General features: G+C 29.1%; 1 protein-coding gene and 1 pseudogene across 1 annotated transcript; one reads left to right on the plus strand and one right to left on the minus strand.

Annotated features, from left to right (window-relative positions):
- Positions 1-339: 339 nt before the first annotated feature.
- On the minus strand, positions 340-3852 carry LOC125849947 (enoyl-[acyl-carrier-protein] reductase, mitochondrial-like). Its single transcript, XM_049529890.1, has 9 exons — positions 3695-3852; positions 3438-3535; positions 2535-2666; positions 1652-1795; positions 1363-1565; positions 1182-1258; positions 987-1065; positions 695-807; positions 340-551 (listed from the first exon to the last, which is right to left on the minus strand). The coding sequence occupies exons 1-9, from the start codon at positions 3820-3822 to the stop codon at positions 458-460; spliced, it is 1068 nt and encodes a 355-aa protein (XP_049385847.1). The 5' UTR covers positions 3823-3852; the 3' UTR covers positions 340-457.
- Positions 3853-15962: 12110 nt separating this feature from the next.
- Positions 15963-17338, plus strand: LOC125849940 (pelargonidin 3-O-(6-caffeoylglucoside) 5-O-(6-O-malonylglucoside) 4'''-malonyltransferase-like; annotated as a pseudogene).
- Positions 17339-21495: the final 4157 nt, after the last annotated feature.

Consider the following 21495-nt stretch of genomic DNA (forward strand, 5'->3'; position numbering starts at 1 on the left):
TAAAAAAATAATTTAACTAATGAAGTGGCTGAATCATAATTGACCATGTGTAAAAAATGGTTTTTCATAATTGACCACGTGTAAAAAATAGTTTTGTAAAATGGAATTGGTTTAAGTTAACAAATAATGTCATAAATGAGCTTTTTCTCAAATAAAAATGACATAGATATGAGCCAAACTTTTAACAGATGACATGAATGAGTCTTTTTCAAAATTTAATGATATATTTAAACCTTTTTTCTGTTAACAATAATAATTAATATAATATCTAATATTGAATTTTATATTTATATTAAAAATATACTAATACTTATTAACATGGATAATAAACTAGATGCGTAAAATCAAATGATGAAGGGAGAAATGAAATTACGAAATTCAACTTGAAAAATATATCCCCAAACTCAGGGGAAAAATATTTTTCTTATTGTTACAATTATTTATTACTTAACATATTTTAAAATTTTAGAATTTGTTTCCTTTGACTTCCTTGTTTCCCCATTGCCTTTTCAAGAGCTACATGAAAGTCTTTAAAAGGTACCATCTCCATCCTGTAATAAATTTTAAAAAAAAAATCAATATTGCTATTTGTTCATTTTAAATTCAAAATAACTTCTTCTTTTTTAGTAAAATTATATATATAAATTTATAAAAAATTACAAAATTAATTGTTCGAGAGAGTAAGAAATTGTACTCATATTGCAATATCCCAGCACGAACGAGGGCCAATAGATGATCAATCGAACACCTATATTGTGCTTCATCTAAATTCTTTTCTTGTAACAGGTATCCTTTCAATGAAATATCCTTTAAAAAAAGAAGATAATTCAATATATAACAACATATTCAGTGATCTACAAATGATCAAATTTGAAATAAATAAAATGTACGTAAATATTATTTTCGATATACTCATAGCCGTTCAATATATGATCCAAAGAATTACTTAGTGTTTAAATTTCATAATTGATCATTTGAAAACTAACCTTGAATATAAAATATGGAGTAGATATGGTAATTGGCTTCTTTGACATCCCTCCATATGTAACCATAGTACCACCTTGCCTTAAAAATAAATAAAAAAATATTGTATATCTTCAATATTTAACCAAAAAAAAAAAAAAGTAAAAACTTTAACTTTGAAGAAAACAATATTTAAAAAAATAAAAAAAGTATCTCACTTTAAGAATTTTACCACCATATTAGCTGCATTTCCACCAATACAATTCAAACCTAAACTAGGTTTAGGTATATCACCCTACAACACATCATCGATCGTTACAACATATTAAAAAAAAAAATACACTCGTTGATTATTTAAAAAATAATCATATTGTTCGTATATAAAAGTTAAATTCATACCAGGAGATTTTTGACACCTTTGACTTCGAGTTCACTTTCAGTAAATACTTTATTAGCGCCAAGTTTAATTAATTTTTCTTTAATTTTATCAGATTGAGGTTTATCTCTTATAATATTAATGCTATGAATTCCACGAATTCGAGCTAATTGAATAACACATTGCCCTACTATGCTTGTAGCTCCATTTTGAACAATTGTGTCCCCTGTTTAATCGAAAAAAACTAATTAATTTTTAAATCAAATTAAAATAATTAAACATGTTTTTAATTAGGAAATTTAAATAATAAACCTGATTTTAAAGCCACAAAGTCCTCAAGCATTCTCAAGGCACTCAAAGGATTAACAGAAATAGTGGCAGCATATTCAATTGGAGTGTTTTTGTCTATTTTGTACCATAAACTTTGATCTTCTACCACATAGGTTTGCCATGTCCCTGGAACATAAAAGACATAAAACTACGAGTTTAAAATTTGAATTTTACGAGTTTTTATTTTGTAAATGGTCTTTTGGGAAGGAAAATCAGAATTTTTTATGTGTCTAGCGCTTTCATCAATATGAAAGAGGAAGCTTTTGCGTTGTACTTGTATAACTAGGGGCACTACATCAAAAATGATCTTTAACAACAATTAATTAATGATAATAACTTAATTGCCACTAAATATATATTTTTAGCGGCGCCTAAACCCTCTTTGTAAAATGTCCCTTAAAGCCTATAACGACATTTGGTCTAATGACAATTAACTAATGTCAGTAACAGTTGTAACACTCTTTGTTAACGTGCATATTTATTTCCGTTAAAAGTTTTTCTTATTGTAGTGAGGTTGGGAGACGTTAAATAATGCGACTGACTTTCTTTTTTGGTCAGTCCCAAAAAGAATGACACATTTATATAATAAGTAACAATTTGACTATAAAATGTCTATTTTACCCTTAATAAAATGATTTACAGCCACACAAATTTATATCATTCATTTTAGACCACAAGTTTTAAAAGTCTTCCTTTTTTTCTTAAACTCCGTACCGAGTTAAACTACCTCACATAAAATGGAACGGAGGGAGTATATGATTTGAACTAAAGTTGTTGAGAATACTGACTAAACTTGTAACTTAAATCATATTTCATGATAATTTGACACGTAATTATTAAATATAGCTATAATTTGAATAATTACCTGAAAGATAAGCTGCATGAATAACCAAATCTCCTGGAGAAAGAGCCATAACAGCAGAGCCCACAGAATGTATTTCTCCAACACCTTCCCATCCCCCAATTGCAGGTATTGGTGGTAGTACTGGATATACTCCTGATATGCAATTATTAGTAAAATTTAAGGACTCGATCATAAAAATTATTCATTTTTTTTAACTTCTTTTTCTCAATTATGAAAGTTCTATATTTAACTTGAAGTTGTATTTTAAATTTGGAAAACGGCCTATAATATGTTTTTACACTCATTTTTCACTTTTCATGTTCTATCTATGTACACTCAACCTTGAAGATTATTCGAATATTCTTTAGAGAAAAATATAACCAAGCACAACTTCATGAATCCCCCCCAACCAAAATGAAAAATACTTGAAATTTATAAAATCATGGTATTCAGGATAGCTAGTTTATTCACACGTTGACTAATTTCATTAAATGCCTAACATATTTTACAAATAATATATAGCAGATAACCCTATTCAACAAGACTATAACATGATAGTGACTTAATTTGCTCACACTTTGACTAATCTCATGAAATGTCCGACATATTCTACTAGCCATAGTTTCCTTTTTAAAACTCATTTTTCACTTTTTTAAGTTTTATTTATTACATTAAACCTTATTCTTTAGAAAAAAAATAATATAACCAAGCCCAACTTCATATAGTGTACTTTTCCTTCGAAGAAATCACAGAGTATTTTTTTTTCTTTATTGAAATTAATTAAACCTACAATCTAGTAATTACTATATCAACTATTATTTTGAAAAATATTCTTTTTTTCATTCAATTTTTTTTGTTACACTGATATTATATAATATATATATATTTTTATATATAAAGGAGAAAAAGAGAATTTTATGGAACCCTCTATTCTGTTGATATCGGCGGGATTGATGGGAGCTGCAAGCATTTTCACGCACACCTCGTTCTCATTCATCTCCACCGGTGGAATCTTCGTAACCCTGTTGGTATTAGAATTTTCACTAACGTAATTTAAAATATAAAAAAATAAAATAAACATTTATTATATATACATAAAAAAATTAACGGTATATATATATAGTATAATTTTTTACTATGTAGGGGTGGTGGTAGGAGGACATTGTGAATCTAGAACGGACCTTGTGACAGTGTCGGGAGGGCCGTGTTGGTCGTAGACAACGGCGGTGGATGGCGGAGACATGGTGGCCGGGAAGTTTACGACGGAGGTTTGCGTAGGGACGACCAAATATGAGTGACGAGAAAACATTATCCTACAAAATTTGATGTATTGTATTAAAGTGTTTAAGTTTTCACTTGGAAACATTTGGGGAAAATGCAGCTACTTATAATGTAAAATGATAATAATAATAATAATGGAAAAGGGGAAAATGCATCCACATGGCATTTAATAACTTCCGTTAATAAGAAGGGTACTTTTGACCCAATAGTTTGACGGGAAGGGTACGTAGTTTTGAGCCGAAATATAGTTTAAGGGTATATATGAGCTATTTCGGATAGTTTAAGTATATTTTTGACCCTTTTCCGTGATAATAATAATAACGAAAAAGTGTATAAAGTAACTTTCAGTCATGCAAATTGGTACACAATTACCTTTTATCTATTTATTCAGGTATAAAATGTTCTTGATGTCAATCTTTTGGGTTTTTTTTTTGCTCTTATCTTTAACGGTCTAATTAAATGATAACCTCAATTAACAAATTCATTACAATCTTGTTGATTATCCAAACAATTAATTGAGTTAATTAAAAATATCACAAAACATCCACCTACTCCAATTTTTTTAATTTTGAACAAGATACAATCAATAAAATTTGTACGAGGACCCACTTGCTTTTAGACATTGTGGGGATCAAATTGTCATTTAAAGCATTAAATGAAACGAGAGAATGTAAAGTTTGTGTGGAAATTGAAAGGAAAAAGTATATATTATAAGATAAAATAATATTATTTGTATACACTCTAGTCTCTTTAAATTCGCGTTATTTTTAAAAATGGTTTTATATTATAAAATAAAATAAGATTGTGTATATTCTATTCTCGTTAAAGTGAATTTTTTTAGAAGAATCCTATGATATAATGAGCATATTATTAGAGTATTTCTTTTATCTTAGGTGTTAGATGATTTTTTTTGTTTATCAAAGTGGCTGTTTAATTTTGAGGTGACGGGAATTCAATACACTTCAAATTTTTGTTTACCAAAGTCCTCAATTTACGCCACTTGTTTTTCTTGAGACCTCAATGCACATGTAACATGTGTTTTTTTTTATCAGTGTTTGGTATCACATTGAATTTTGATTGAGTTCAATATATGTGTTTAAAATACTCTAAGGATAATAGGATCCCCATAAAATATAAGTGTGTAATTGAGAATCAGATAATAGGTTGAGGGAGTATTTGGCTGTTTTCTCAAAAATATATCCTTAGGCTCAATGGAAATATTATTTTATATAATAACACGTGATATATATTACATAAATAATTTGATATATATGCATGTGCTATTTAAATATTATTTTATTTAATTGTATGTGTCAAATAACTAATAATATAAGAAAAGTTATAGCCAACGAATTTGTATTTTTAAATTCAAATTTATCCTATTTTTATAAAATAGTTTTAGTTAAATTATATTTTATGTTTGAATCATATTTCATATTACTTTAAACAAATTATTCAAGTTATAACTATTTATTGCGAAAAAGTATGATCAAACATAACTCCATATCCAATTTTAATTATTTTTTAAAATAAAATTTTAAAAAAATCAAACATAATACATGATAGTACTCATTGGTTGGTGGGAAACCTAATCTTCACATTAACTATGGCTCAAATGATATGTGGGTTTTTTTTTGGGCTAACCCATCGGTGGCCCCCTAAATTTGGCACGATCTTTCACTTAGACACCTTAACTAGGCTTTGTTCATTTTAGACACCTCATGTCAGGCTCCATTGTGTTATTTTGACACTTTTTTCACTAGCATATGTTGACTTCAAGTGCGTGTTAACCAAGCGTGTCCATGTGGATTAGATGCCCAATTATATCATGCCAACTCATTAAAAGACTATCATATTAAAGAGGAAAAATAAGAAATAAAATACATGACAAAGTAACCAATGAATAAATGACATGTGGTCTTTTTATCCCAAAAATTTAAATTAAATATTTGACAAATTTAAAGAAAAATGCAACCCCCACAACATCCCCAATCATCTTCTCCATTGTATTACTCCATTTTTATTATTTTTGAGCTTTATTCTTTCTGTCATAACCCCACACCCACACAATCTACTCTATCATATTCCTTCATTTTCATTACCTTTTCCGTCACACCCATAACCACACAGCCATCTTCTCCGTTTTATTCCTCTTTTTCATGATTTTTTTCTGCCATATTCCCCATTTATTGCACCCTCCCTTAGGGCTAAAAGGTGCAAATGTATAACAACAATGGTTCATATTTTAAAGATTGCGTCTCTTTTTCTTTAATTTTGTGATATTTGCAGTTTAATTAGGGCTCAAGGTTAGTAAGATTAACATTTACATAGTAAAAATTGAGATTTTTTGGCTCCTATTTTAGGATTATTGTGGGTGAACTTTACATGATTTAGGGTGTTGTTGATATGAGTTCGATTTCTTGTTTCTTTTTGGGTCTATCTGAGTTTGTAGTGCGAAATTGAAATTGAAATTATTATAACAAAAAATTTAACCTCCATTGAAGTACTTTAAGCTTTGAGAAATAATGGGAGAGATAATGACTATAAAATGGGAAAGAAGAAGAGAAAAAATAAAATAAAATAGACTAAATAAGTCCCTCACGCGTCAATAGCGAGTGTATAACACTCACTTAGCCATGTCAGCTGAAAGTGTCAAAATGACACAACGGAGCCTGACATGAGGTGTCTAAAATGAACAAAGCCTAATTAAGGTGTCTAAGTGAAAGATCGTGCCAAATTTAGGGGGCCACCGATGGGTTAGGCCTTTTTTTTTTATAAGTTTTTTTAAATATAAAAATCATTAATTAGAAGATATCTTTGTAGTTTTAAATAATAATTAATTATCTTAAACCTTTAAAATGATTAATAGTTTAAGATATTTATTTTTAAAAATTATGATAATTAATTTGAGATAAAAGAGAGAGTAAGAGAATAATATTTAAACGTGGTAGGTGGGAATACCCAATCCCCTCTCAAACAGTAAAAAAATGTATTTTTTGTATAATAAACATGTAAAAATGAACAATAACATATTTTGTGCAAAATTTTGACATACTTGAATGTGAACAATAACATAGTTTAATTTTTCACAACATAGGGGTGGTGGTAGGAGGACATTGTGAATCTAGAACGGACCTTGTGACGGTATCGGGTGGGCCGTGTTGATCGTAGACAACGGCGGTGGATGGCGGAGACATGGTGGTTGGGAAGTTTACAACGGAGGTTTATTTAGGGACGATCAAATTTGAGTGACGAGAAAACATTATCCTACAAAATTTGATTTATTGTATTAAAGTGTTTTTAAGATTTCACTTGGAAACATTTGGGGAAAATGCAGCTACATATAATTAAAAATGATAATAATAGTAATATTACGGAAAATGATTTAAAATATCTCATAATTATGTGATTTGGTACAAAATTAAACTTTATCTATTTATTCAGATATAAAATACTTTCGACGTCAATCTTTTGGCTCTTTTTTGTTGTCCTTATCTTTAACGGTCTATTAAATAATAACCTCAATTAATAAATTCATTACAATCCTCTTGATTACCCTAACAATTAATTGAGTTAATTAAAAATATCACAAAACATCCACCTACTCCAAAAATATTTACTATGACGTTGTGGGGCTCAAATTGTCATGTACTATCAAGAAAACTTGTACAGGATCCAACTTTTAGACATTGTGGGGGCTCAAACTGTCATTTAATGCATTAAATGAAACGAGAGAATGCAAAGTTAGTGTGGAAATTGAAAGAAAAAAGTATATATTATAAGATAAAATAATATTATTTGTATACACTCTGGTCTTTTCAAACTCGCGTTGTTTTTGAAAATGGTTTTATATTAATAGATAAAATAAGATTGTGTATAATCTATTTTTGTTAAACTCGCGTTATTTTTAAAAACATATATTTGATATATGCACTGAGAAAAAGACTTAAAAGTGTAATAAAGTGAATTTTTTTAGAAGAATCCTATAATATAACGATCATATTATTAGAGTATTTCTTTTATCTTAATGGTGTTAGATGATTTTTTTTGTTTATCAAAGTGGCTGTTTAATTTTGAGGTGATGGGACTTCAATACACTTCAAATTTTTGTTTACCAAAGTCCTCAATTTACACCACTTGTTTTTCTTGAGACCTCAATGCACATGTACCATGTGTTTTTTTTTTATCAGTGTTTGGTATCACATTGAATTTTGATTGAGTTCAATTTATGTATTTAAAATACTCTAGGGATAATAGAATATCCGTAAAATATAAATGTGTAATTGAGAATCAGATAATAGGTTGAGGGGGTATTTGACTGTTTTATCAAAAATATATCCTTAGGCTCAATGGAAATATTATTTTATATGATATAACACGTGATATATATTACATAAATAATCTGATATATATGCATGTGCTATTTAAATATTATTTTATTTAATTGTTTATGTCGGATAACTATTAATATAAGAAAAGTTATAGCCAATGAATTTGTATTTTTAAATTCAAATTTATCCTATTTTTATATTTTTATAAAATAGGTTTAGTTAAATTATATTTTATGTTTGAATCATATTTCATATTACTTTAAACAAAGTATTCAAGTTATAACTATTTATTGCGAAAAAGTACGATCAAACATAACTCCATATTTAATTTCAAATATTTTTTAAAATAAAATTTAAAAAAAATCAAACAAAATACATGATAGTACTCATTGGTTGGTGGGAAACCTAATCTTCACATTAACTATGGCTCAAATGATATGTGTGTGTTTTTTTTTATACGTATTTTTAAATATAAAAATCATTAATTAGAAGATGTCTTTGTAGTTTTAAATAATAATTAAATATCTTAAACCTTTAAAATGATTAATAGTTTAAGATATTTATTTTTAAAAGTTACGATAATTAATTTGAGATAAAAGAGAGAGTAAGAGAATAATATTTAAACGTGGTAGGTGGGAATACCCAATCCCCTCTCAAACAGTAAAAAAATGTATTTTTTGTATAATAAACATGTAAAAATTAACAATAACATATTTTGTGCAAACTTTTCACATACTTGAATCTGAACAATAACATAGTTTAATTTTTCACAACGTAGGGGTAGTGGTAGGAGGACATTGTGAATCTAGAACGGACCTTGTGACGGTGTCGGGTGGGCCGTGTTGATCGTTGACAACGGCAGTGGATGGCGGAGACATGGTGGTTGGGAAGTTTACAACGGAGGTTTGTTTAGGGACGACCAAATTTGAGTGACGAGAAAACATTATCCTACAAAATTTGATTTATTGTATTAAAGTGTTTTTAAGATTTCACTTGGAAACATTTGGGGAAAATGCAGCTACATATAATTAAAAATGATAATAATACTAATATTACGGAAAATAATTTAAAATATCTCATAATTATGTGATTTGGTACAAAATTAAACTTTATCTATTTATTCAGATATAAAATACTTTCGACGTCAATCTTTTGGCTCTTTTTTGTTGTCCTTATCTTTAACGGTCTATTAAATAATAACCTCAATTAACAAATTCATTACAATCCTCTTGATTACCCTAACAATTAATTGAGTTGATTAAAAATATCACAAAACATCCACCTACTCCAAAAAAATTTACTATGACGTTGTGGGGCTCAAATTGTCTTGTACTATCAAGAAAACTTGTACAGGATCCAACTTTTAGACATTGTGGGGGCTCAAACTGTCATTTAATGTATTAAATGAAACGAGAGAATGTAAAGTTTGTGTGGAAATTGAAAGAAAAAAGTATATATTATAAGATAAAATAATATTATTTGTATACACTCTAGTCTCTTCAAACTCGCGTTATTTTTGAAAATGGTTTTATATTATAAGATAAATTAAGATTGTGTATATTCTATTTTCGTTAAACTTGCGTTATTTTAAAAAATATATATTTGATATATGCACTGAGAAAAAGACTTAAAGTGTAATAAAGTGAATTTTTTTAGAAGAATCCTATGATATAACGAGCATATTATTAGAGTATTTCTTTTATCTTAATGGTGTTAGATGATTTTTTTGTTTATCAAAGTGGCTGTTTAATTTTGAGGTGACGGGAATTCAAATACACTTCAAATTTTTGTTTACCAAAGTCCTCAATTTACACCACTTGTTTTTCTTGAGACCTCAATGCACATGTAACATGTGTTTTTTTTATCAGTGTTTGATATCACATTGAAATTCGATTAACTTCAGATTCACGTTGAAAAGTTTCATATTGAAAGGTAACTTAAATTAGAGATCTTTGGTTAAAAATAAAAAAATATTTATCACTCCACCAGAACTTTGTTTGATGCACGTGTTATCTGAGGTTTTCAAGTTTTCTTTTAAATAAGGGGTCGATTGAGTTGTATTCACTACAAGAAAGTGAAGATACAACGACATTTGAGTGCAGAGTATTATCCACCATTTAAAGAATGTCGATAATTAATAAGCGACATTTACTTACGATAAATATAAAAATGTTACTTAATTTTTTAGACATATAAATAAATGTTTGTAAGAAATACAATGACATTTATTCACGACATATATAAAATGTCACTTAATAGAACTCCAACAGATTATAGCATTGTATTCTTATTTTATTTTTTTACAGCTACACAGTAAAACATCTTTTAGTGATCAAATGGACAAGACTTGGTTGTATTGTGATATTTTTTTTCTTTTTCGTCTTCTTCTTATTATTAAAACAAGAAATAACACGTGATATGATTATTCAACTTGAAAAATATATCATCAGGCTCAGTGGAAATATTATTTTACATAATAACAAGTGATATATATTACATAATTTGATATATATATGCATGTGCTATTTATATATTATTTTATTTAATTGTATGAGTCAAATAACTAATATAAGAAAAGTTATAGCCAACGAATCTGCATTATTAAATTCAAATTTATCCTATTTTTATAAAATAGTTTTATTTAAATTATATTTTTATGTTTGAATCGTATTTCATATTTCTTTAAACAAAGTATTCTAGTTCGAATTATTTATTTTGAAAATGTATGATCAAACATAACTCTAGATTCAATTTTAATTTTTTAAAAGTAAAATTAAAAAAATCATTTTCATGATCAAATATCACGAAAAATCTTATAAAGTGGCATAATACATGATAGTACTCATTGGTAAGTGGGAAACCTAATCTCCTATCTGCTTCTTCGATTAACTTCAAATTATACTTTCTCTGTTCCTAATTATTTGTTCACTTTTGAATTGACACACCTATTAAAAAAAATAATGATTGACATAGTAAATTTACCATTTTACCCCTATTAATTATGAAGTAGATGAATTAATAACTTGAGATTTTCAAAAAATTCTACTTTTTTCAAAATAATTAATTGAGGATATAATAGGTAAAAAAAAAATTGTCCTTTCTTGATTTGTCAAAATGGACAAGTAAATAGGGACAACTAAAAAAAGAAAAATGGACAAGTAATTAGAGACCGAGGGAGTATGCGGTGTTTATTTTTTATACGTTTTTTTAAAATTTAAAAATCATTAATTAGAAGATGTCTTTGTAGTTTTTTATTTTTTAATGATAATTATTATTAAAAATGGAGTTTAAAAAATAATAATTAGTTATCTAAACTTTTAAAATGATTGATAGTTTAAGATATTTATTTTTAAAAATTACGGTAATTAATTTGAGATAAAAGAGAGAGTGATAGAATAATATTTAAACGTGGTAGGTGGGAAAAGTGTCATTAAGAAATCATTTCCTCAATCATTTTCCCAATATATTTTATTTTATTGTTATAAATAGAAAGCTGTGCTTTCAAACCTACTAAAATTGTCTTTTTTTCCCTCTTAACATTTTTGTGACATGAAAAATGGATTTTAATGACCAAATTCAAGTTAAAATCATGTCCAAAAAAGTTTTGATTTTAATGACCAAATTTAAGGAAGGGTCCCTCAGAGTTTTGATTTAGAGTGTGAAGTAAAACGTCATGGGTTGTTGGTAAAAGGATGAGATCGGTAAACGAGCTAGAGAAACAAGAGTCTGATATATTGAAGGGTCGAGATATTTAGAATTTTGCACCATAGGAAGAATTTGAGAAAAGTGAAGGAATAAGACATCTCGTATAAACCCCTGAAGTGTAGCTGAAGGTTGTATTGATTTTTGCCTATGAATTTAGATATAACTGTGAGATGTGAACTAAATCGGTACAGACTTATTAGGAGTTTATCATTGACTTTTATAAAAAATGAGTTTTGATTTGGGTGACAAACAATGAGGTATGGAAAATTTAGAGTTTTACGTGGGGTTATATTACTCAAATTACGATAGATGACTTAAGAATGATGTACAAGGTGAGATATAATTCTACATGGTTATTAGTAATTTAGAGTTGAATTAATACTACTCTATTGATGGGATTACATAGAATGTTATGATGCGTTACATAGACATTTGATGGTGAATAGAGGTTATGAACTTACAGTATACAGAATCATTTGAGTGACCAAAAATTTCCCTAAGTGTTGGCATGAGGTATGTGATGATTTAGAATGGTAGCTAAAGCATGGTATGTGAAAGTGGATGTGGGGTTCGATAAATCAAGTATGTGTGCAATTATAATAAGGACTAAATTGGGGATTGTGGGTAGCTAGAAAATCAAAGAGATAGAGTCAGATGAAGGAAAATGTTTATTATGGGCACTATGGAAGGAGTATCTAGAGTTATTCGACATTGGTTATGTACATTCTTAACGTCCGTGGGTGTTTTCGCTTCTAGGGGTGCGTCCCTAGTAGTGGATCGGGTGTACCAATTCTTTGATTGTCCTCCTGGTAGGGCGGCATCCTTGGTTAGACTTGTTCATTCCAGTTATGGAAGATTTGGTGTTGTTTGGAATAGTTGAAGTACACTAGTGATTCAACACGCACAACTTTGCTTATGAGAATTTATATGAGAGCGACCATGGAAAATTTACAGTTGTGCGATAGACTTAAGATTTATCTCATTATCTGTATCATGTTTTGGCTATGTGTGATTGAATGTGAGGACCATTGGGTCTAGTTTTGTCATTCTTAAGGTTTGTCTATAATAGCTACTAATCTAGCATTTCGACAGTGTTATTAGAGGTTCTATATGCTTGGGTGTATCACTTGATGGTGGGTACTTGATCATTTTCATCTTTGGATCAGATGAGTCCAACTCTCCTTGATGATTACTTGATGTCTAAAGATCATATTTTAATAGCTTAAGCTCGAGGAAATATTATGCTGCGAGGATGTAATCTTGATAAAATCTATGATGGTTTGTGCATTAGGAGTGTGTGGTGGTTGGTTCAGGTTCACTCTTGAGTGTAGCCAATATTGATTAAGGATTTATCATGGTTATGTTAGATATTATTTGTCCTGATGGTTGTGTCAAGGTCTAGTTGGAGAATTGGTCAGTTGAAGAGTCCACTTGGAAATAGTTTTGTTGTTAGTTGAGTTTACATACAACAACTGATATCATTAAAGTATCGAGATGGCCCCATTTGAGGCATTGTATGGGAGGAGGTGTAGATCTCCAATTGGTTGGTTTGATACTTTTGATATAAGACTTTGGGTACTAATATTTTGAAGGAATTGTTGAGACAACTATCCTTTTTTACCCTCACCTTCTTTTGATCGTTCGAGGACGAACGATGGGTAAATTGGTATCTAATGTAACGACCCATTTGGTCGTTTTGAGTACTAGAACTTTTTATTTCATAAAAGACTTTTCGATAGATTCTAAATGGGTATTTTGGACTATTCGTAACTATATTATGAAATAAGTGGGGTAGTTTTAATAATTAATTTAGTTGGTGGTTAAAGAAGATAATATTAAAATTTGTAGTGGGATAGTTTTTACCACTTTTATAATTAGTTACAGATAACAATTAGGGTAGTAGAAGAAAGGAAGAAAAAAAAAAATAGATGCACCAGCGTAAAAGCAAATTTGAGAAGAGGTGCGGCGACTACAAGGATATCAACTGTGAATTCTTTTGTTGGTAAGTTTCTTCATTAATAGTATATATTACTTCTGTGAAAGTTTAATTGTTAAAGTGTATCTTGGGCTGCTACGAGATTTTGGTGAATTCTGTCCATTTGGGGGACATAACTTAATGGACAATTGTCAGGCAATCAATATAATAATTATGCGGTAATCATGAAGTAATGATTAGGAGATGTTAATTAAGTAATTGAATTATATTAAAAAGGCTATCAAGTTTTGCTCATAAGTTGCTTATTGCTCGGGGATTAGCAATATAGGTTAGGTGGTTTTTGTTATTATTGATGTTATCAAAAATTGGGTTGAAATCTTGTTTGGCATTCACGTGGGTTTTAGTTCTTGACATTATCGTAGAACCTCTTAATAGTTAATTAATGATTGGCAGTGGACCAATTTATTACAATCATATAGTATGTGTTATAACTTGATTGGAAAGGGAGGGTGGTAATTATTTAATTGCATGGATAGTTGTTAGTGAATTAATGAAATTATGAAGGGGAAAGGTATAGTGCTAATTTTCACTGATTGGTGGGGACTTTTGGATGAAAGTGAGGAAGTTAATTATTTAACAATGGTGATTAAGGATATAAAAGTGTAGGGTATATTGTTGAAGTGTTCGCTGCCACTGGTTCCGTAACCAGTGGCTTTAACTTTTAAACATTACAATTTTGTTATTATATTATAAACTATATTTTGATATATTGAGATAGGTAATTAAATATTAGATGTATCGAATTATTTAAATTCCACTAAAGATATGCTAATTAGAGGAATTAAGACTTACCCTTAAGTTTGAACTTTAGGAAATTGATTATAGAATTAGGTCAGTTTTTGGGTCTAGGCTAGACATAAATAATATTAGTGTTTATAGACTCGTTTACTTACAAATTATGTATATATATATATATATATATATATATTTGATAGATTGGAAATGTTCGGAGGCATTGAGGAAATGAAAAGTATTGGAGAAGTAGCTTGCTTGACTTCGGTTCTTCGGTGGAGGTAGGTTATGGTTTATTCTATTAGATAGATAGACTCTTAATAGTGATTGATATGCATTGAATGATATTGTGAAGTTCTCTATGTACTTGATTGTGTGATTGTGTAGCTTGGTTGTGTGGTTTGTGATTGGTCTGAAATCCTGAGACCGTGGAATTTATAATCTTGAACCTTCTCTATCGAAATGATGCCTTGAATAAAGAAGGCTTGATGAAATATTGTTAATTAATTGAAAAGTGGTGATAATAAATGATAAATTAATGATATTATTGGATCGGAGTGTCACGTTTCGACACGATATTATTGGATCGGAGTGGCACGTTCCGACACGGTATAATTGGATCGGAGTGTCACGTTCCGACACGGTAACATTATAATTGAAATGGTATAGATGAGCCAAACATTTAACGGATGATATATATGAGCCTTTTCTCAAAGTTTGATGACATATTTGAGTTTTTTCCCTTTAAAAAAAATAATTTAATTAATGACATGGCTGAATCATTATTGACCGTGCAAAAAAATGATTTTTCATAAATCATAATTGACCACGTGTAAAAATAGTTTCGCAAAATGGAATTACTTTAAGTTAACAAATAATGTCATAAATGAGCCTTTTCTCAAACACAGATATGACATAGATGAGCCAAACTTTTAACGGAAATGACATAGATGAGCCAACTGCAGGTGTTGGTCTTCAGCTGTTTTCTTTAATTCTCCACTCCGATAGTTTTGGACTTCTTTAGCCATATCCTTGACAGTGTCTTGAAGAAATTTTGCATACTCTATCCTCGCAATCAACCTCCTCTTTAATGCTTCCTATAAATGAACCATTCCAAGAAAGTAAGTTGATGATCTTTGGAGGATAAACTCTTTTGCTTAAGTTGATGATCTTTGGAGGACCATAATTTTACAATATCATCAATACCAAATATTACCCTATTTATGGTCTGATATTTTCATTCTTCAAATTCCATATATGAAGGATTACCATAATCCAATACACAATAAACATATGATGGAATTTTTTTTCCCTATATAATATATAAAGATTATTCTATAGCATAAGCTTCATAGAAAAAATCATTTTGGACTTCTTTCACTTTTTTTTTTTGTTTTCCATTTATCAAAAATGGAATTGAACTTGGAATTCATTTCCACAAAACTCATAAAACCATCCATATCAACACCACAACACCTTAAGAATTACAAGTTATCGTTCTTTGATCAGCTCGCGGAGAGGGAACATATGCCATTACTACTTTTCTATTCACATGATAACAACAACAACGATGACAAGTTTGATGAGAAACTTGAAAAATCCCTATCCAGAATTTTATCTCATGTTTATCCTGCAGCAGGAAGGTTGTCAAGGGATCGATGTTCAATTGATTGCCTTGACCAAGGTGTTAAGTTTACAAAAGCCAAAGTCAATTGTCAATTCAACGATTTCATCAATTAGGTCCAAAATGACCTTAATCTCGCCCTGTTTTTCTTCCCTCGGGATATCCAGGATTTGAAGGATGCGGACTTTGACAGTACACCTATGGTTGTACAAGTGACAAAATTCGAATGTGGTGGAATTGCTATCTCAATTAGTGCATTGCACCCTGTAATGGATGGATTCAGTAATTTCAAATTCGTTTACGAATGGGCTAAAGTGTGTAAATTGGGGATTTCAGCTGATCAGATTGATTTCATGAGTTTTGATTTTGGTGAGATTCTTCCAGCAAGAGATTTATCAAGTATTTTCCCAAATCATGTTCATCCAGTAGAATTAGAAGCAAAATTTATAGCTAAGAGATTTTTTATTAATGAATAGACGATCGTCTCTCAGAGACAAGTTAACAGGGGCTATAGATTCAGGGGAACTATGCTTTAAGCCTTCAAGAGTTGAAATTATTACAACAATTTTATGGAGGGGCTTTAATTCGTGTTTCAGAAGCAAAACACGGGTATTTGAGACGTTCATTAGTGTTTTTCCCTGTGAATTTACGCGGAAAAATCTCATTACCTCTAAAAGAAAACGCGTTTGGGAATTATGTAATGGATGCTCCAATACTATTTGTACCCGAGAAGAACAAAATGGAGCTTCATGATTTTGTAATGTTGATTAGGAATTCGGTGGAAAAAGCTATTGATGCTTGTGCTATAGGTTCAGCTGATGATATAATCGCAACTGTGGCTAATTCATACAAGGAAATTTTCGCGTCAAAAGAATGGGGAACTGACAATGATGAAGTTGACAAGTGTATAATTTCGAGTTTGTGTAAGTTTCCTATGAAGGATGTTGATTTTGGTCGAGGAAAACCGAGTTTGATGCATTTTGGATTGAGAAATTTTCATAGTTGTTGGATGTATGATGCAGAATGTGGAAGTATTTGTGTGCAAGTGGACTTGAAGGATAGTTATAGGAGTTTATTTGAATGTGAAAGTGATATCAAGGCTTTTACCAATGTTCTTGAAAATCAAGAGCGGATTTGCAGCCGTTACTGTAATTAGAAGAGCGTGAAACTCATTCTCAAGCACTTGCAATGCTTTTTTTCTTATGAATTTTATAGTAATTCTAAGAGTTATATTTATTTATCAATGCTGTTTTTTTTTGGACCATGATGTCAAACGCATTTGCTAAGTTTTTAGAGTTTTCTGTGTTGTTTTTTTGGTCATCTCTCTAGTTTGAAATTAACCAAGTGTTCTTTACTCCAATATTACTTGTTAAAATATTACTTATAAGATTAGCTCAACCTTGTCTAATTATGAAAAAAAGAATAATGTGAGAGATATTCATGTGTTGGGATTAATAGCCAAATATTTTAATAGATATTCTATTTGCTTATAAAAATTGTTTTAGGTCACATATTTGAATAGATATTTTAATTGTTTTGAAATCTTCGTATATGTATTTCAAGCATAGTGAAAATCATCTACATTCTTTAATATTGCTTTAAAATTAATCTCCTTCATCCTTCAATAATTTGACATTTTTATCCCCTTATCTCAAACGAGTCAAAATTAGGGGTGAGCAAAAATTGAACCGGCCAATAAATCAAATCGAAAAAATGTTATTGGCTTATTGATTATTTTTTTAATTAAAAATCTACCCTTTTCCCAGGAGCTTCCACCTTTTTGCTCCCTTAGTGACTCAAAGTGAGGAGTGTTTATCATTCAGGCAACTGCTTATTGAGTTATTGGATTAACGGGTTTTTAATGAATTTATAGATAAAAAAAATATTATCGAATTATCAGTTTGATTTTGATTTTTTTTAGTTTTGGATTATTGAGTAAACCGATAACCCGGTAAGAATGTAGTCATTTCCTCATTTACCTCTACATGAATATAGTAAATATTTATTGCAGTATATATTTTTTAATGGTTACTACCTTTAATTTGTCCTTTAGCCTTCGATTCACATTATTGTCCTAGTTCTTTTATTTGTATTGCACTTGTGTATGTAGTTCTTTTCATTTTAATGGTAGTTAATATTGTTTCTATTTTAAGTATGACCATTATGTAAAGTTACATTATTATCTTGTCGCGCCAAATTATTTGAGAAGCCGTATATTTATTTTATGAGCATTTTCTTATTGATTAAACCGAATCGTTAAAAGATCAAAAAATTGATAAACCGAAAATCATCTTTTTTTCTATATAAAGGGGAAGAGTGAAGTGCCACTATAAATCTTAGTTTCTTCACTTGTTTGCTTAATCTCTCTTTTGCTATTTCACCACATCTGGCATTTCAAAAAGAAAACATGGAAGTTGAAATCATATCCACAAAATTCATAAAACCATCTTCACCAACTCCAAATCATCTCCAAAATTACAAGTTAGGTTTCTTTGATCAAACAACTGATGAGACACATTTACCTCTTGTTTTTTTTTTATTAAACCATCATTTTTCGTTAAATTACATTTTTTTATATATGTATCTTGTTACAACTTAATTTGTTGGAGGGAGGGTATTACACCAATCACAACATTGCTGGAATTGAACAACCACCTTTTTCATTGAATTAAATGATGCATCAGGATATATATGCGGAATATAATAAAATATTACAATTTAGTCTTTCACACTACACCGGTTGAGACATGTCTAATTTTCAAACATTTGTCAATATGTGNGCATCTATTTGAATGTGACACTGATATCAAGGAATTCTTTCAGTTTTAGAGTTTACGTCTCTAAGGTTTGGTAATTTTTATTTACTTTTTTGTTATTGTTGTTGTTGTCATTTTGGATTTGGTAATATAATAAAGTTGCATTTGTTATCTTGTTACAACTTAATTTGTTGGGAGAGTATTAGTATAAAAACCCGATAATTAAATGAATGCACGTTTTAATGTATAAGCTTGTCCATATATGTTTCTAAAATTCTCTATTATAACTTATCGATAATTATCCTTGTTTTTGAAAATATAAGAATTTTTATTAGTTAATTTTGATTATTAATAATTTACCCTAAACAAATAATATTATAATTGTTGAACTGTGCGATCGTCTTGTATAAAAGAAAATTAGTATATTATTTATATTTACTTAATTATATTTTCATCATATTTTATCTAAAATAAACTATAAAAAAATATTTTACTTAATTATGTGTTCCAACTTCATTTGGGTAGACTATAAAAAGGCTAGTAATAATACAAAACTGACAAAGAAACTTGAAAACGTCAGAAACAGGAATCCAATAACATGTGTGCTCATTGTTTATGTATGTATCAAGTCATTAACTAAAGCAAATAACATGTGCATCAATAAAGGTTGTGGGGAAGTACTGGTAGATATTTTTTCCGTCTTAATCAAAGGTTTTGAGTTTTACCTTTTTATGTAGGACTTTTTGATGCGAATCTAAATTTGGGTGTCAAAAAAATATGAAAAACTGACCAACCTAATCGAACCGAACCGATTTATGTTATTTTTTCAATAAAATCGTGGACTTTTATTTAAGTGTATATATAGCCGTCCCGAACAATTGGAATAGTCTTTTTAATTTATGAAAAAAATCAAAAAAAATTCGAACCGAACCAAATAACCTTACATATGTATGTAAATATATTTTATATATAAAAAATATGTTAAATTTAATATAATATAATTTATAACATTTTTCAAATATAAATATAAGTATATAACATATGTCCTAGTCCTCTATCCAGCGACTAGATGACTTTGAGTGTCTGCTCTTTGATTAGTCTTTACTTAATTAAGTTTAAAATTAAAAGATATTGTAATAGATACTCTATCAAACAATACAACAATACCTATGCAAATACTCTCATTAAATATTTAAGATCAAATAATACGGTAACAATGTTTTACATTCTCGTCTTCTTGGTGAAGAATTAAAGTGCTACTTCTAGAACATATTTGCGAAAGAAATATTTTAATAGTAGTATATTTTGAGGTGATATTTTAAAAATAAAATGTAACATCTCGCAACTTGAAATAACTAGAAAAAAGCTAAGAACTTGAAATAATCATTTTTGGAAAGTATAAAGAAATCTGGAAATTTTTAAGTAAGTTAAAGTTGAGATTTTGGTCAACTTCAATTGGCCATAACTCCTAGATCATGATGATTTAGGTGCAGTTTCAGATATGGTTGGAAAGATCTTGGAATTATCTTTGCAACGCCGCCGAGTTTGCGCGATTCCGAGTTTGGATGAGTGTTACGTCCTTTGTTAATTATATCTTAATTTCTATCAGTTTCTTAAGATAGATATACATATATACACATGATTTTTTTCGAAATTAACGAATGCACGTGCACCGGTCCGCCTCTGGATACGTTGTCTTGTTGTTTGTTTATATTAATATTAATAGCTGTATATAATATTGCTCCTGCAGTTTCTATTTTTTTTGTTACTATCTGTTGTTTCTTGTACCTCGATTATTGTATTATTTTGTTGTAGTTTCCATTCAGTTACTATCTAATAATTTATTTTTTATATGTTATTTCTTGTACTTCCACTTTGTTAGATTTTTTTTTTTGAGCCAAATATCTATCTAATACAACTTCTTTACTTTTGAAGTAGGATATATAAGATTCGTGTACGCTCTATTCTCGGTAAACTCTAGTTTATGAAACTACATTAAATAATTAATTTATAGTAATCAATAGGAGATTTATTATTGAAAAAATATCTTTCCTCGTATGTATATTCTTTTCTACATTAATTTTGACAAGTTCTTCTTCATTGTCATTCATGAACTTGAGGTCATGATTAATGATCTTAGTTATCGCAATAAAATGGACATTAATAACTTGTTGGATAGATGAAAATGATACATGTTCAGAAGTCCAGAGCTCAGAAGAAATTATGGATATCATTGAAAAGTTATTGTTGATGATAAAGTTGAAGATGATACAATACATTTAGAACCAATCACGCATAAGGAAAACACTTATCACATTTAGAACTCTTCACAATTTATGATGCAGTTCGAAAAGACAACACCGCGAATGTAATAAGAAAAGTTAGAGATGAGCTTCAACGAGATTAAATTTTAACAGTGGAATCATATTTCACTAAATTATTTTAAATATATTTGTACTTTTAAAGAATTATTAATTTATAATATTAATGGGACCATATATTTATATATGAGTCTTCTGAAAATATATTTTATCAAAATGGATAATTTTTTTCATTG

This window comes from Solanum stenotomum, unplaced genomic scaffold (genome assembly GCF_019186545.1).
Source record: "Solanum stenotomum isolate F172 unplaced genomic scaffold, ASM1918654v1 scaffold11691, whole genome shotgun sequence".
NCBI classification, from domain to species: domain Eukaryota; kingdom Viridiplantae; phylum Streptophyta; class Magnoliopsida; order Solanales; family Solanaceae; genus Solanum; species Solanum stenotomum.